The sequence below is a fragment of the Periplaneta americana genome, chromosome 11 (genome assembly GCF_040183065.1).
Source record: "Periplaneta americana isolate PAMFEO1 chromosome 11, P.americana_PAMFEO1_priV1, whole genome shotgun sequence".
NCBI classification, from domain to species: domain Eukaryota; kingdom Metazoa; phylum Arthropoda; class Insecta; order Blattodea; family Blattidae; genus Periplaneta; species Periplaneta americana.
Genome location: NC_091127.1, coordinates 111,643,722 through 111,660,025, shown reverse-complemented (window position 1 = coordinate 111,660,025; position 16,304 = coordinate 111,643,722). Strand labels below are relative to the sequence as shown.

General features: G+C 35.4%; 1 protein-coding gene across 6 annotated transcripts in view; it reads right to left on the bottom strand.

The window, feature by feature from the left end:
• Positions 1–16,304, bottom strand: part of woc (without children) — a 163,898-nt gene that overhangs the window by 23,021 nt on the left and 124,573 nt on the right. For all 6 annotated transcript variants that reach the window (XM_069839897.1, XM_069839901.1, XM_069839902.1 and 3 more), the window contains 5 exons: positions 13,986–14,172; positions 8,903–9,081; positions 7,801–7,951; positions 3,283–3,471; positions 1,416–1,645 (listed from right to left, as the gene is read on the bottom strand). In XM_069839897.1, coding sequence (XP_069695998.1) covers positions 1,416–1,645; positions 3,283–3,471; positions 7,801–7,951; positions 8,903–9,081; positions 13,986–14,172 — 936 coding nt within the window. The remainder of the gene's footprint in view (positions 1–1,415; positions 1,646–3,282; positions 3,472–7,800; positions 7,952–8,902; positions 9,082–13,985; positions 14,173–16,304) is intronic.

The following is a 16,304-nucleotide window of genomic DNA, read 5'->3' as shown; positions in this document are numbered from 1 at the left end:
TCTATGTACTAAGCGCTCTGACCACTGAGTTGACACTGGATATGCGTCAACATATTATATGCCTAACTTGGAGTCAGGCCAAAAAGGGAAACATCAAAGGAGGAGAATTCGATCCGGCATCAGAGCGAATTTTTCTCCTAAAATATTAAGTGTCAATATTACAGGTAAATTCTGTAGGACAAATTAATATATACCTATAATATTCTCTTAGCTAGCATGCATAATAACTGCGGATTCTCGGCCAATAAGTCACTCAACTGAGTGCACTCCTAGTATAATGACAGTTGACACTGGATACACATCAACATATATATGCCTAACTTGGAGTCAGATCAAAAAGGGAAACATCGAAGGAGGAGAATACGATCCGGTGCTGTGGATTGAATTCGGCGTAGCTCAGTGGTCAGAGCGCTTGGTACGTAGAACCAAGGACCCAGGTTCGATCCCCGGCGCTGGAGCGAATTTTTCTCCTAAAATATTAAGTGTCAGTATTACAGGTAAATTCTGTAGGACAAATTAATATATATCTATAATATTCTCTTAGCTAGCAGTGCATAATAACTGCGGATTCTCGGCCAGTAAGTCATTCAACTGAGTGCGCTCCTAATATAATGACAGTTGACAATGGATACACGTCAACATATATATGCTAACTTGGAGTCAGGCCAAAAAGGGAAACATTGAAGGAGGAGAATTCGATCCGGTGCTGTGGATTGAATTCGGCGTAGCTCAGTGGTCAGAGCGCTTGGTACGTAGAACCAAGGACCCAGGTTCGATCCCCGGCGCTGGAGCGAATTTTTCTCCTAAAATATTAAGAGGCAGTATTACAGGTAAATTCTGTAGGACAAATTAATATATATCTATAATATTTTCTTAGCTAGCAGTGCATAATAACTGCGGATTCTCGGCCATTAAGTCATTCAACTGAGTGCGCTTCTAATATAATGACAGTTGACACTGGATACACGTCAACATATATATGCTAACTTGGAGTCAGGCCAAAAAGAGAAACATTGAAGGAGGAGAATTCGATCCGGTGCTGTGGATTGAATTCGGCGTAGCTCAGTGGTCAGAGCGCTTGGTACGTAGAACCAAGGACCCAGGTTCGATCCCCGGCACCAGAGCGAATTTTTCCCCTAAAATATTAAGTACTAAAAGATGAGATTGTGATCTCTTATTTGCTATAAAAATCTCTCATCTTACTGACTGTCCAACTTTGGAAACTAACTTTGACAAAGTGCACTTTTCAAGTGTACCTGCTCCAAGTTGTGATCCAAGTACACATGTACCATGTCAATCCAGCTTAAAACAAAAATTTAATGTGACGTTGAAACTGTTGACACCAGTTAAATACTTTTACAATGCAAGTGCTTTGTTTCAACCTTATAATGCAGAACAAAAGACAGGACAAGTACCTTAAGACACATGTTTGCATCTGGTTTCTCTTGCTCTACCCGTGGTGTTGGCTGAGGCTCCGGTGGTGGTAACAGAGGAATGTCTACCGAGCTGCTGATTCTCCTCCCTCTCTTGCTAGGTACACTACTCGATGATCTTGTTGTTCTCAAGCCTCGTTTCCTTCCCCGATTAGCTCTAGTCTCTGGTATCGATTGCACTGGTTCTGGATCATCCACTTCTGATTCTGTTGCTGCATTAAGAAATGAGATAAGCTTGTCACTCTTTCCTTCAATAATATTTTTTAACAAAATATGTAGTGGAAAGTCATTTCAGAACATTTTCTCTGATACCTCTGAATCCAGAAGTATGTTTCATTAACCTCATATCTGTTATTCAATCGTCATTACCACATTAATGACATACTATATATAAAAAAATCGCCCTATACCATTACAGTGACAACGGTATGCTGAACCAGAGATTTTATGCTTTCACAGTTGTGTTCAGAAGCTGAATTTTGGGTACAGCATTTCACTGTGTGCTTGAACTCAACAAATCCAATGTCTCGGAAATGCATATACGTTTCATTACAGCTGAATGACAGCATGTGACAAGGAACTATCCTTTTACAACAAAGCAACTCCAATTTGTCTTACATGGCTGATAAGAAGCAAACACTTATTGTTAAGAGTACTTATGAGTATACTCTATTTCCACAAAAATTGCAGTTGTTTTCACTTGACAAAGTAATTAAATACAGTGGCGATATCCGAAATGAATTGTAACTTGGTATAAACTCCACAACAGAAACATACAGAAACAGATGGAAGGACGTCACAAGAATGGAACCTCAAAGACTGGCACACAAGTTATGGTATTATATACCAATAGGGAAAAGAAAAATTGGACACCCAAGAAAATACTGAGCAAATCTCTTCGAAGCCAGAACAGGCCATGATGATGATGATGATGATGATGATGATGATGATGACGACGACGACGACGATGATGATGAAAAAGAAGTAATTTGTGTAGATATCTAACACTTAACGTTTCTGCATGAAGGACTTTTCTACTGGAGGAATAAATTTGTAGACAGTAATTCTTCTTCTTCTTCTTCTTCTTCTTCATCTTCATCATCATCATCATCATCCTTCTTCTCCTTTCGAGTAATAGATCTAGTGGTCTGTTACAGTCTCCAACCACTTCTAGTGAGGTCTTAAAGTAAATGTTTTCTTTTGTGGTATATTAATTTTACAAAATAATTCGTTTAGATATCTTTAAATCCCAACATTTTTGTCTGAAATTTCTGACTGGAGGCATAATTTTATTCTGTTGGAAATAATTTGAAACTATCATTTTTGGATGCAAACTGTGTATACTGTTTCATTATCACTACAACTTATGCAAAAAAGAGTTCAAGAAGAAATTATCAGTGTTATTTCCGAGTAATTTACTTCTTTGCACCATTCTTTTAAATGAAAAACCATTAATTTTTTCAAGAAGAAAATATATTTAATGTGCACGATTCCAAGCTAAAATGACTAATAAATATTGAGATATGGACAAAATTCGTCCAACAGTTTATCAGTTTAGGAGAAATCACTTTATACATGCAGTCAACATGCCAAGAACTACTCTTTGGCAACAGTATTTCTGTGAAAATCTGAACATTTCGATCTTTATAACATATTTTGTCTCGATATTTCGAATAATGAGAAAGTGAAAACAACTTTGGTGTGTGAACTTCATGTGTTTCTTTTCAACGTGGACACCTTTCCTGACATTGTGAAATTCACATGTTTGTAACTTTATTTTAAGAGAAGGACAACTAAAAATGTACACCGTAGTATGTAGTTCAAAAGTTATCAAAATGAAATTACTTACCATCATTCTGCTCCATTGATGCTTGTGATTGGGCTGTAATTGTAGAGGGTGTCAGTGCGGCCTCTAGATCTACAGCAGGTTCCTCAAGTTCAGATGCCATTTTGAGGGCCATCTGAAGCATGTCTTCCCCAAATGTGTTGCTTGTATCCACTGCTTCTGGGCTGAATCCTCCCTCGGCAGCTGAACTTCCTGAAGTTAAAAAACAATTTTATTACAATAATAATTTGTATACACATTAAGCACAGACCTTACAAAAAACGTTTTGTGCTAACTACAAGACACATTATGCACCAAAGAGTGAAAAGTATAATGGTAAGTACAGCTGGCATATACAATATATGCAAAAAACATATACTGAAATATATATGTATTGTATGTATGAAAATACACTAAAATGTGCACTCTAACATGTAATTATTACAAATCATATAATTATAATAGGATAAATTTAAGGTGCATTGAAAAAAAAAATTTCGAAATGTAAAACGTAAGAGTGCACAAAAGTTGCCTTGTAGTCTCTACTATATCCAGTAAAAAAGCAGGGCCGTGTTTCATAATAGCTTACAAACTAATAATATTAGTAAATTCACTTGTGACTTGTAATTTGTATGCTATTTCTGTTGCATAATGCTAAGAAGAAAACTTACAAATTACAAGTAAAAATACTAATATTTTTAGTGAATTTTACAAGGTAAAAATTTTAATAATATGAGTGAATTTTACAAACTTTCGTTGCATAATTGAAATTCATATTATTAGTTATTAGTGTTTACTAACAGTTTTCTTACAAGTTTGCATTCACTCATAGTTGATAAGAGTCGAGAAGGGTGTGGTTTGTTAATGTCTTAAAGTTCATTGATCTCTGTATATTTTATAATTTCATGTCTTTGTGTGAGTTTAAATATTGAAAATGATATATAGCAGTAATTTTCTATTCTTTGTGTTGTATTTGAAACAAGGATGAAGTGATTTGTGAGCAGCTTCTCAAGAAATTATTAATGAAACCACATTATTGCTAGGGTCATCTAGGCACATAGAATCTATCAAACTGTTGAGTGCTCCACATATTTCCGAATTTTTTTTACAATTCTTTAGCACGAAACAAATATTGTTACGGTTTAACTGATGACTTTATACGTTGTTTCAAGGTTTTTGCAAGTTTATTTCTTCAAGGACTAAGTTTACATTCTATCATTATCAGATTATAATTACTTCAATCCTGTAACTAAGGTAAACAAATCATTTTAATGTCTCTGAACTTTTCCAAAACATTATATTTTTATTACAGAATAATACGACCATGATTTACATTAAAATTCATGTTGTAATCTAATTATAAACATGTCCAACGTTGATTCAACGTTAATGAATTTCAAGCTTAATATGTGATAAGTTATGCAAATCAGCTTTGGGAGTTAATTTACACGTTAGGAAAGCTCACCTTGAAAATAGAAGAAATAAAATTGCTATTGTCAGACCATCGGATCTGTGCCCCCCGTAAGATATGTGAACTGAACCCTAATTCCTTCTCAGCCTCGGTAATTCATTTCTCTCCCTGCATTCCTACCTCTCTCTTTTCTATCTCTCTTCTTTTCTCTCCTCCACTATTCACAATTTTGAGCCTTCTTGCGGGACAGTTTATTTGCACTTGCAGTCCAGTGTTGTCAACTCAACATGAATACTGTAGCACGGAGTGGTGAAAAAAATATTATTAAGCAAGTAATAGCATTTTTCGATGAAGAGAAACAAACAGATCAATATCTGTTTCCTATAAATCAGGCAACGAAAATAGCAGCTGCGATTACAGGTGAGGTTTATTTTATTTCAATTAATTACGTATTAAAAATTCTTACTTAACTAATACTGATATAATACAATATGTTTATGTAATTTATTATAGGCAGGTCAGAGTGCCTAATAAAGAAAATCGGGAGAGAGGGAGTCTGTGCAGGAGATGAAAAGCTAGAATCACCAGGAAAGAACAGATCAAGGAAACTTTCATTCTTGTAGAGGATATGGACCGATGTATTTTAAGAAGAAAGATACAAGATAGAAAGAAGTTTAGACATTGAAGAAATTATTGAAGGTTGCGATAGAAGCAATAAATTTCCAAGGTGGGAGAGAAACGTTACGGATTAATAGAAGAGGAAGTAGCTAGATTTGTTATCAATTTGGGTGAACACAGCAGCAGCAATAGTAGTGACTCAGGTGCATATATGTAATTTCATGCATAATACAAGTCTTGGTCTTTTGTAAATATGTAAATTATTTTCATAAGCATAAATTAGAATGCCTGCACATTATCAGTATGTTATATTATATAGTATGTAAATAAGATCGTAGCATGTAGTAACTTCGCCATAGCTGGTCCCTAACCCGGATGAGAAAGAAAGAGGGTACATGACTATGTGTTCTTTCATTCCTACAATTTTATTAGGACTTCAAGATTACGTTCCAAACCTAACAAAGTAAGATAATGAGGTGAAGGAGAAGTATTTATAACGAAAACATTTCTCTTTAAAAACGAAATAGATTCCCTTCACATAGTTTCCAATTAACCAACAAATACCCACTGTAATCATATAATTATCTCCAAATAATCGTACAAATCAATCAGCGTCACTAGACTTACTTAAATTAAATTATGAATAAGTAATAATTAACCTCACATTATTAATAAACAATATTCAAGAGACACGACAATGTTTGATGAAAGTTCAGCAACATCCCTATTCGGCAAGGTTCGTGGCCTGTTGTTTGGCATGATGGGAGGAAAGCTGGTGGAATGGAGTGAGTAGAGGCATTAACTTTTCCAAGAACGACAGCGCTGAAGGTGCATAGATCCGATGGTCCGACAATACACATTATCTCTCTAATTCAGTGACTTCTAATAATTCCCATTCTCCAAATAATTCTGATGGAAATGATATTGAAAGTTCGCAGTTAGTACAGAATACTCAAATATTAGAAACAGCTTCCATCGAACGTGTTCATTCTATGCACGATTTGGAAGAGAGACTTTCAAAAATCGTAGCTGATGGTACTGAAAATGTTTTGGAAATACTTACTACGGAAAATATGCATTTTTTGTTAATCAAGAGTCCGAACTACCTGGCCCCAAGCATCCAGCTGTTAAATACAAGTTCAGGGAATTGTAGAACAGCTGTAAAAATACTTACAAATCATCTAATAGGCGTAAAATTGCCCATAAAATTTTGGAAAAATTAAATAATCGTGAATCACGCAAAATTCCGATATAAATAATAACTGAATATTTTGAAAAAAATATTTGGCATTGAAAATAACAATTATTCTCCTCTTTCTGACAGATGATGTTGACTCACCAAATGATTTTACAGTTTGCAAAGACAATTTACATAAAGCTTTATATGGTATTAAAGTTAACACTTCACCAGGCTCTGATCGTATCACAGTCCATGTTCTAAGACATTTAAAAACTACTAAATTCCTCACTCTGCTCATTAATGCAATGCTGAAATTTTCCTATGTTCCCTCACAACTTAAAAAGGCACGGACTATATTAATCCATAAAGGAGGTGATACAAATAATGAAGACCAATAACAATTTTTCCAGTCATCAGGAGAATTATAGTACAATCGCTGGATGACGTGGTTTCTGTGGAAAGAGGGTGTAAACACTGCAGATATTCATTCACAGGTGATTGATGGCAGTGAAGAAGATCACTGTAGTCAGGGACGTGGGGATCCACCTGGCCCATCTTAAGGTGTCCATGGTGCAGAGTGATTCTGTCAAGTTCTGTGGCAGCCTCCAGTTCCGAGAATATGACGCACCTGTTCTCCAGAATATGGCGCTCCACTCTAGAGATGTTGACTGGCTTTGTCACAGTAACTTTCCTTCTAGAACTGGTTCTCTTCTCTGTTGATGTGCGGCCATGTTTCCAGCCATCCACCCAGTTGTGCACTATTTTTCGAGTCGGTGCATGCTCACCACACATTGCAATCAATCGCCTGTGAATATCTGCAATGTTTACACTTTCTTTCCACAGAAACCACATCATCCAGCGCTGTCCTTGATGATCATTCTCCATACTGTCCACTCACGTAATGACAGCAGTTGGGGAAATGTGCTGTAGTTTGCAGGAATTACACTCCTCTGTATCGTGCTGCCATCTGCGGGCAGACCAATGTACTACATACTTGCAACTATAATGACAAGCCAAATGGCGGACTATGGATAGTGGGAAATTTGAAAGTGTAAATCAATATGGAATGCCCCTTGTATTTCGCAATAGTTTTGTTAGCTACATTTGGACAAACTAGAAACCAGCCTAACAACAATCTATTCAGTACATAGAATGAGAGTATACCCTAAGCTAAACCCTATGATTGATACATTTAACTATAAGAGTTAATGTAAGTTGTGATTTAAATAAATAACACAATTCCTTGGTGGTCGCAAATATGATGAAATTTTATTTTAGTTCCGGAAATAATATGTCTAATCCTATTACATCTCAGTATCTCCTATCCACTTACCTCCAGGAACTTCACTGACATCACCTGCGACATTGCCACCATCATCACTATCAGAATCGGAGTTCTCTCCTTTCTTTTCTCCAGCCACCATTTCTGCCATCATCAGGAGTTCAGCCTCAAATGGATCTGTTGGAATTTTCTCTTGAATGCGCTGTAAGATGTTACAATACTTACAATGTATTCTTGTGAGATGCAGGACTGAAATTATATTTCACAAATTAAGTGCACTACCTTAACACCACTTCCACACGAAAGTCGCTTCTTTCCAATTGAAAAACAACTAATGTAATCAGATAGTGTGTACTTCTTGCAAAGAGAATGTTAGCAACACCTTCTACTATCCTCTAACAGTATCATATCGTCGTTGTTCCTTCAATAACTCCTATGTGACATATTTATCGATTTTCTGATTTTTGCTCTATTAAATAACCTAAATAGTGATATAGCAAATAATAAAATCTCCTATATGTAATTATATTTCTTCGTTTCGAAACTGTAAGAGTTCACTGTCTCCTATGTATGGCTGCCATAGGATGTGTTTTTTCTTCCTACAGAAAAATATTTTATATTTTGCACATAGGAGTTATTGCAGGAACAATGACGATATGCAATACAAAACTAACAGCAATTTTCACAGCTGTATTTAACAATGAATATCTAATAAAAAGTAGCATTAAAGGTGTTCTGGACTGAGGTTACTGCTCTTTTGTGGATGCCTGCCTACACTGGCATATTTCGCTAACACCCAAGATAGGTGCATTTCCCATCCACTGCACAAAGACACAATGCATATTCAGGGCATGCAGGCAACCCATGTGCTTCCTGTACAGCTTCCTCCACAAATTATCAAGCAGTGAATAGAGAAATGCTTATGAAATTATGTCAATCCCTATATTAGGGAAATAAGAGAATCCCGAGAGAAACCCCAACTGCAATCTTGTCCACTATGAGTGTCACTATTGATTTTTTAATGAAAAGTCCCAGGCCTGGCCAGGACTCGAATACGGAACACTTGCATGACAGGCTGTTGGTCTTGACCATGTGACCAACAGAGGGACATTAAGGGGGTTAATATACACACAACATGTGATAGGTGACTCACTTTTATTTCCTTCATGATGCCATGTGCAGAGTTCCTTGTGGTGGGGACGAAGATTGGCACAGGAACAGGGAGTGGAAATGGCACTGGCACAGGGTATGGACTGCTGTACATGTGCATTGGAGCAGGAACATAAATCGGCACTGGCACTGGGATCAAAACTTTCTTGCCCATGGTCTCCTCTGGAAGAAAAAAAAAAAATTAAACGAGGTAAGAATTTATTAGTAGGGATTTATAGGTTTTTACCTATCTTTCCTTACTTATAAACTCATAATTTCTTAGATAATTTTCCGAATCGTGGTCATAAGTCATATATGTAAATTCTGTTGAACCTAAAAAACCTAAATCATAATTAATATGCATTTTACTATATTTACTGCTCAGTACGTTTAAAACCAAGATGGTTGAGAAAGAAAACGCATATGAAAAATGATAATTTACTCTTCAAAGTCAGTTTACTTAGAGATTTTAGTATTGCTAATCTCTACCGAAATAGAATGGATATTCTTGTAGATCAATTACCCCTTCTTGATAATGTTGAAGATGAATGGTTGAATGTGAAACAAATTTTAACACAAGCCGCCAAAGAAAGTTTGGGACAAAAAAAGGCGTGGTTTAGAAAGAAAGGCTTGCGACAGTGGGATGATGACATAAGCAAGATAATTGCAGATAAAAGACAAGCATTCAATAAGTATATCTCAACCAAGAAAGAAGAAGATCAAATTGATTATCGTAAGAAACGGGCAATCGCAAAGAGAGAAGTTCGAAAAAAACATAGACAGAATTGGATAAACTTTGTGGCATACTTAGAAAATGATATCACTCGGCCTCAACCACAGACTTATAAAATTCTTAAGAAATTAAATTGTGAAGTAAAAGATAATCTAAGAATAAATGTTATTTCTCAGGACAATTGGTTACAGTATTTCAACAACTATGGTCTACATCAACACAATCTCTCACGCTTCCATTTTCAACTAATCCTTTATTGGAGTCAATTTCTATGGATGAACTACAAAGAGTCTTGGCTAAATTGAAAAACAATAAATCCCCAGGAGAAGATTTAATAAATAGTGAATTATTTAAATATGCTAGCCATAAATTTCTACAAAGATTTTTGAGATTTTTAAATTTGATTTGGGAGGGACAAGGATATCCCGAAAGCTGGACTAAATCTATTGTAATTCCTATACATAAGAGAGGAGATTTGAAAATTACGGATAATTATAGAGGAATAAGTTTATTGAACGCAGGATATAAAATTTATGCAAATATTTTGAAAAACAAACTCAATAAGCATTACGACAATATTATCAGTGAGGAAAAAAATGGTTTTCGTCGAGGAAGATCCTGTTGTGATGGATATTTCGCATTGAAATTACTGGTTGAGAAACATAGAGAATTTAATTTAGAAACGCATATGGCATTCATTGACTTTAAAAAGGCTTTTGATAAAGTCAATCGGAATAAATTACTTCAGATTTTGGCAGATGATCAAGTACCTCAACAGATTATACAAAATATTTACAATATATATAAAACAACCATCATAGCAATTCGAAGCAACAATAAACTTTCACAGTGGCGACCCATTTATAGTGGAGTACGACAAGGCTGTGGCCTTTCACCACTTCTGTTTATTATATATATAAATAGAATCATTCAAGATTGGCGACAGACATGACATGGATTTATTCCAATTAATCGAAATTTGCAGCTTGATGCTTTACTTTTCGCTGATGATTTAGTTCTCATGGAATCAACTGAAGATGATTTACAATATTCAGTACACAATTTAAATAAGGTCAGTGAAAAATATAACATGGAAATTAATATTGAAAAATAGAAAATCATGTCATTTTGTGGGAAATTCCCTGTACCAAGCAAAATCTGTTTGAATAATAAAATAATAGAAAGAGTAAATACCTTCACTTATCTTGGCTATACACTATCACCTTATGATGAAGTAGATATTGCTGAAAAAATATGTAAATATAATAAAACAATGGGGATCATTAATAAAATCATGAAACCCTCACTAGCACAAAGACACACAAGAATAGGCTTGTATAAAACCTTAGCACAGCCAGTATTAAGCTATGGTAGCGAAGCGTGGACTGTGAAGAATAAAGATGTCAGTAGAATAACAGCAAGTGAGATGAGGTTTATGAGAGCAACAGCTGGATATACTCGCTGGGATCATAAAAAAAATGAGGACCTAATGCAAGAACTTCAAATAGAACCCATTATGCAGTTCATCAGCAAATATCAACTTCAGTGGAAGGGTCATCTCGAACGAATGAATCGATGCAGAATTCCAAAAGCACTGCTTCATTACCATCCATATGGCAAAAGATCTCTAGGCCGTCCAAAGAAGAGATGGACTGAAAATTCTAGTTTGAGACCGTAACAGGCCACTTGGCCTAATACTTGTTAGGAAGATGATGATGATGATGACTGCGTTTTATATAAATATGTTTAGAACTTTCAATATATATTATAATTTTTATTCTTTTCTGCACTGCAGAATGGGACCCAATCTGAGGTCTTTACCCTTTCGGACTTTTGTTGTTTTGGATAAAATGGTTAACAGGGAATTACGTCTTTCTTTATATAGCAGGCAGTCCTTCAGAAGCTTCACCATTTCAAGGGCACTGATTAGACTGTATGTACTTTAGAATTTCCACTGAGCGTAGATATGACGTGCCAGTAGAAGAGTATGAAGGGACTGAACTTTGTCTTGAGGTGAATGAACTGCGAAAAAGCCACATTGTTAAAAATCGTTAAGTTTTTGGGTATGTTTCCTGGTAGAAGATTGTTATCTTGCATGTGCGAGTACAAGCTGTGAAGTTTTCTGAGATCTCTGTGCAGTCTGGATTCGATTTAGAAATATTCTCACTATTCGTTGACACTGAATTTTTTTGTGTGTTTTGTTAAGCTATGCCAAACAAATGGAATCACATTTATTTCTACAGTGGATTGGAAATGATTCCATCTTTACCACTGAAGGAAAAGTTATGTTATTTAAAATTGACTGCAAGCATACATTTTTAACAATCAGACAACTTTTGCGACCCCTTTCACAGTTTGGACAAAAATTCTAAAAATACCATTTCACTTATTCCAATAATCTGAAATAGACTTCTTAAAAATCTAAAAATCCAGTCCCTACTTATTAATAAATAATAAATAACATGCTGTACAAGTGACTTATTGGGCCATGTGCAACTGTCGGAAATCTCATACTATCTAGCCTTACAAGTCACATTTCATTGATATAGGCTATGTCATGTACATATATAAGGTGCGGCAGCATTCATAGCATGTTTTGACTTGCATTTTATGGTGATGTATAGTCCGACCATCGGATCTGTGCCCCAGTAAGATATGCGAACTGAACCTTAATTCCTTTTCAGCCTCGGCAATTCATTTCTCTCCCTGTATTCCTATTTCTCTCTTTTCTATCCCTCTCTCTTTCTCTCCCCCACTACTCACAATTTTGAGTCTTCTTGCGGGACAGTTTATTTGCACTTGCAGTCCAGTGTTGTCAACTCAACATGAATACTGTAGCACGGAGTGGTGAAAGAAATATTATTAAGCAAGTAATAGCATTTTGCATAAGTCAATCAGCGTCATTAGACCTACTTAAATTAAATTATGAATAAGTAATAATTAACCTTACAGTATTATAAGCAATATTCAAGAGACATGACAATGTTTGACGAAAGTTTGGCAACATCCCTATTCGGCAAGGTTCGTGGCCTGCTGTTTGACGTAGTGGGAGAGAAAAGGGTGGAATGGGGTGAGTAGAGGTGTTAACTTTTCCAAGAACGACGACAGCGCTGAAGGGGCACAGATCCGATGGTCCGACAATAATGCAACAATTCGCATCAAACGATGACAGCCATTTTGTTTAACATGAAAGTGTGGACTGCAAAGCAAAGTGCTTTCACAGTACAGGCCTGTTTCAAGAGCGGTTCTTAAATTGCTACACAGCGTTTATTCAGACGACACTTCAACTTGGAAGAGTGCCAGATGCTCGCACCATTGCAAGATGAGTTAGTTCCTTTAGAAACATTGCATCTGTTTGTAATCATAAGCAAGGATGGAGTGAAAGGACGCTAGGAAAAAGCTTTTAACAGGAATCATTTCTCAATATAATGACATCCCTTGGCTATCCTGGTTCTAGATCTGACATCTTTTTATGCGAGTACTGCAAGCAAGTAGTCTTCCAAACACGTACTACCACCATCTTGGAATTGAACTGTAGTCAACACTATCCCTGGTGATGTATACGAAGAGAGTAATGGACAGCTTTCATTATTGCTTTGAAGAATGTGTGGTGTGCCATGACAATCGTTTGCCAGAAGTCTTCTGCAAACATTGATAGGTAAATGGCACTCCTTTCTCTTGTATTTGACACTGAGAGAAATAAACAAATGGCAGTTGTTAACTTACGCTGAGAGCTTAAAAATGTGCTAAGAATCCTGCTGCATCCTGTATAATATTTTAAATCAGCCACGAGAACAATTAAAATCCTTAAAAAAACTAAAACAACATTATATCGTAAGAATAATTTGTGTCCTCTGGAGCATGTTAACTGAAGCAAATGCTATAGAAATACGACAATACTGGAGGACTGCCATGGTAACTAACAAAATTCACTAATATGATACAAGTCAAATTCTGGAACTTATCTTCGTCGTCTTCACAGGATGTATCTCAATCGTCTTTTAACAGTTTAAGTATAAAGGCTAATGATTTAGTTTCATAAGCCAGAAAGGCTCAAATTCAAATCCCAGCAAGTTAGTCTTGAAATGAATTCTGGGTGGCTTATTTGAAAAATATGTCACAACAGTCTGCTTAAGAACCTTACCTCAGTCTTCTCAAATATACTTAGAGACAACTGACCTATTTAATCATTTGTCACAACATTCTGCTTAAGGGATCATACTTCAGACTTCTTAAACATACTAAGAGGTAGCTGACCTATTTAATCTATTAGGGAATGAGGGGATTAAAATACTGAATGTCTCTGGATACGTACTGACTTGTGAAATGGAGGGAAATGTCTTGGGCAACTCACCTGTCTGAGTCTCTTTGGTGCAGGGATGGGGCCGACAAGACACACCCTTGGTGTGCATATATGGCTTGCACAGGATGGACTTGTTCTTCATTTGTTTAGGATGAGGTGGCTTCACTATCACTTGCTGCTTGTACATGACAGGAGGAGTTTTTGCTGCTTGTGGTGTAGGTATATTGTTGTTATTTACCTGAAACAACGTGGCAATAGGCAATCAACTATGACTTCCTATTTTGTCAGCTGAGGCTAGAGATTAAAAGTTCATGAGAATAGTTATCCATACAATCAATCAATTAATCTGATTGGCAAATTATAGTCCATGAATCAAATTTAAACAGGGAAAGCAACTATAATACAAAAAAAAAAAAAAAAAAAAAAAATACATCAGTAACAGCTGGAGGAAACTTAAGTATAGCACACAATAGAAAACTTAAGTATATCACAATGTTCTCACCAGGCTATTTTAGAAGACAACTACCTCGTTAATAGGGATGGTAGACTTATTATTTACGTAACTAACAAATTTTTTAGGAAGATGGAACAGATTTATGCCAACAACTCCTCTGAGTTGAACCAACAGAAAGAAAAAGAGAAAGAGGGAGAGGAAGGGAGGGGAAAGCAAAGGTGAGAACTTATTTCCGAGGTTATTTGAAGCTGATTCAAAATAAATACGGAGTTACAGCAATTTGACTCTTAAAAAATGAAAATCATAAAATTTCAGAACAAAGAACTACTGCATTAAATTACCTGCTTGGAATACATGATATGATAGATTCCTTTTCCTTGAAATTGTATATCTTTGAGCATTTCCCAAGAAAAAAATTATCATTTATTTTTAATTTCATACAGTATAAAGTAACAATTAGTGCTTTATGACTGATGTGTCTTTACCTAGTAAAGTTCGTTCTGTGTGCAAAACGACTTCATAGCAGGTTTTAAAAATTTAATTTCTCGCTCTTGCTGCATGTATATCAATCGCAGATAAGGATTATCTTCAACAATATATGGACAAATCAACTGACGCCCGCACTTTGCATTACACATAAATAGTCAAAGTTAGTTTGGTCAAATGTGAACTTGTTGCCTTGTTTATTGTTATATATTTCCTCAAAATAGGAAATAATCGCTAACTATTTGGGATTGATTAATGTTACAATTTTTTTTAAACTCAAAACGACCTCAGAAATAATTATGTACAGGTATTTATTAAATTATTTTCTGTTTAATTTATTAATAAAACATTTTGATCACCTACATTTCCGAGAATTCTGCTAGGCTGGATGTAATGTTACATTTCTATGGTGGGGACATTGTTAAGATAGAATTAATTATCCTCAGTGAGCACGTAATAAGCAAAATGATGACTTGCAAATTTGAGGGATTACTATGCAATTTTTTACTTCATTTCTATTTTCAGATATCAAAGGCACCATCAAGGGTTTGTGTCACAGCCTTTGACAACTGAAAATAGCAACATGACATGTTGAGAATTTTTATTTTATTGCATGATTCTTTCCTTTCTCTTTCCAATAAAGGGTACTTGTCTTAATTCAAACATCCTGCTCCAGGAACAACATACCAAATTATAGACCACTTTGCCTCTTTGATATTTCCTTCCATGCATTATATGAAGGTAAATCTATGGTTCTTGAGAACAATAAATTGTGATTAATGAAGAAACAGTCAAATGATAAGATAAGAGTTCCTGTTCCAAACATTGTTTCTGTTCCATGATTTGAATCTGGATCTCTGGCGAGAAAAATTAACATAATACAACAGCATTCAGCTGATATCTTATGTTTCTTTCGCATGTCATAAAATTCCACCTTTACTTCCCATATGAAAACTTTCATAACCCTCCAATGCGTTTTATAGCTGTGATCCTTGAGCTCCAGAAGGATACAGATGAATTTTAGACAATTCAAATTTTACTGCTTAATGCAAAAATGTATTGTATTTACTAATTTAATTAAATGAAATTCCTAACTTTACGATTTTCAATCTCAATTAAAAAAATAACAGTGAAACCACTTGCTAAACCATGTTCACAGTAACAGATTTGGATTACATTTATAAAAAGAAATAAAATTCTGAGAAGTTCAGAATGAAATCAGAGCATGAGGAAAAATCTGATAGGAACACAGAAGCTAATCTTTACAGTCTGCAGTACAATTATTTTGATCCCAGTAATTGTCAATTAACTATTCTCACTACATTTCCCCTTCTAGCTCAGAAAGAAGCTTTCAATATTTTAAATTGATGTAACATGCATGCTAAATGTCAGTGGAAAGTAAGGTAGTACATTAATTGTAGGATGTGATT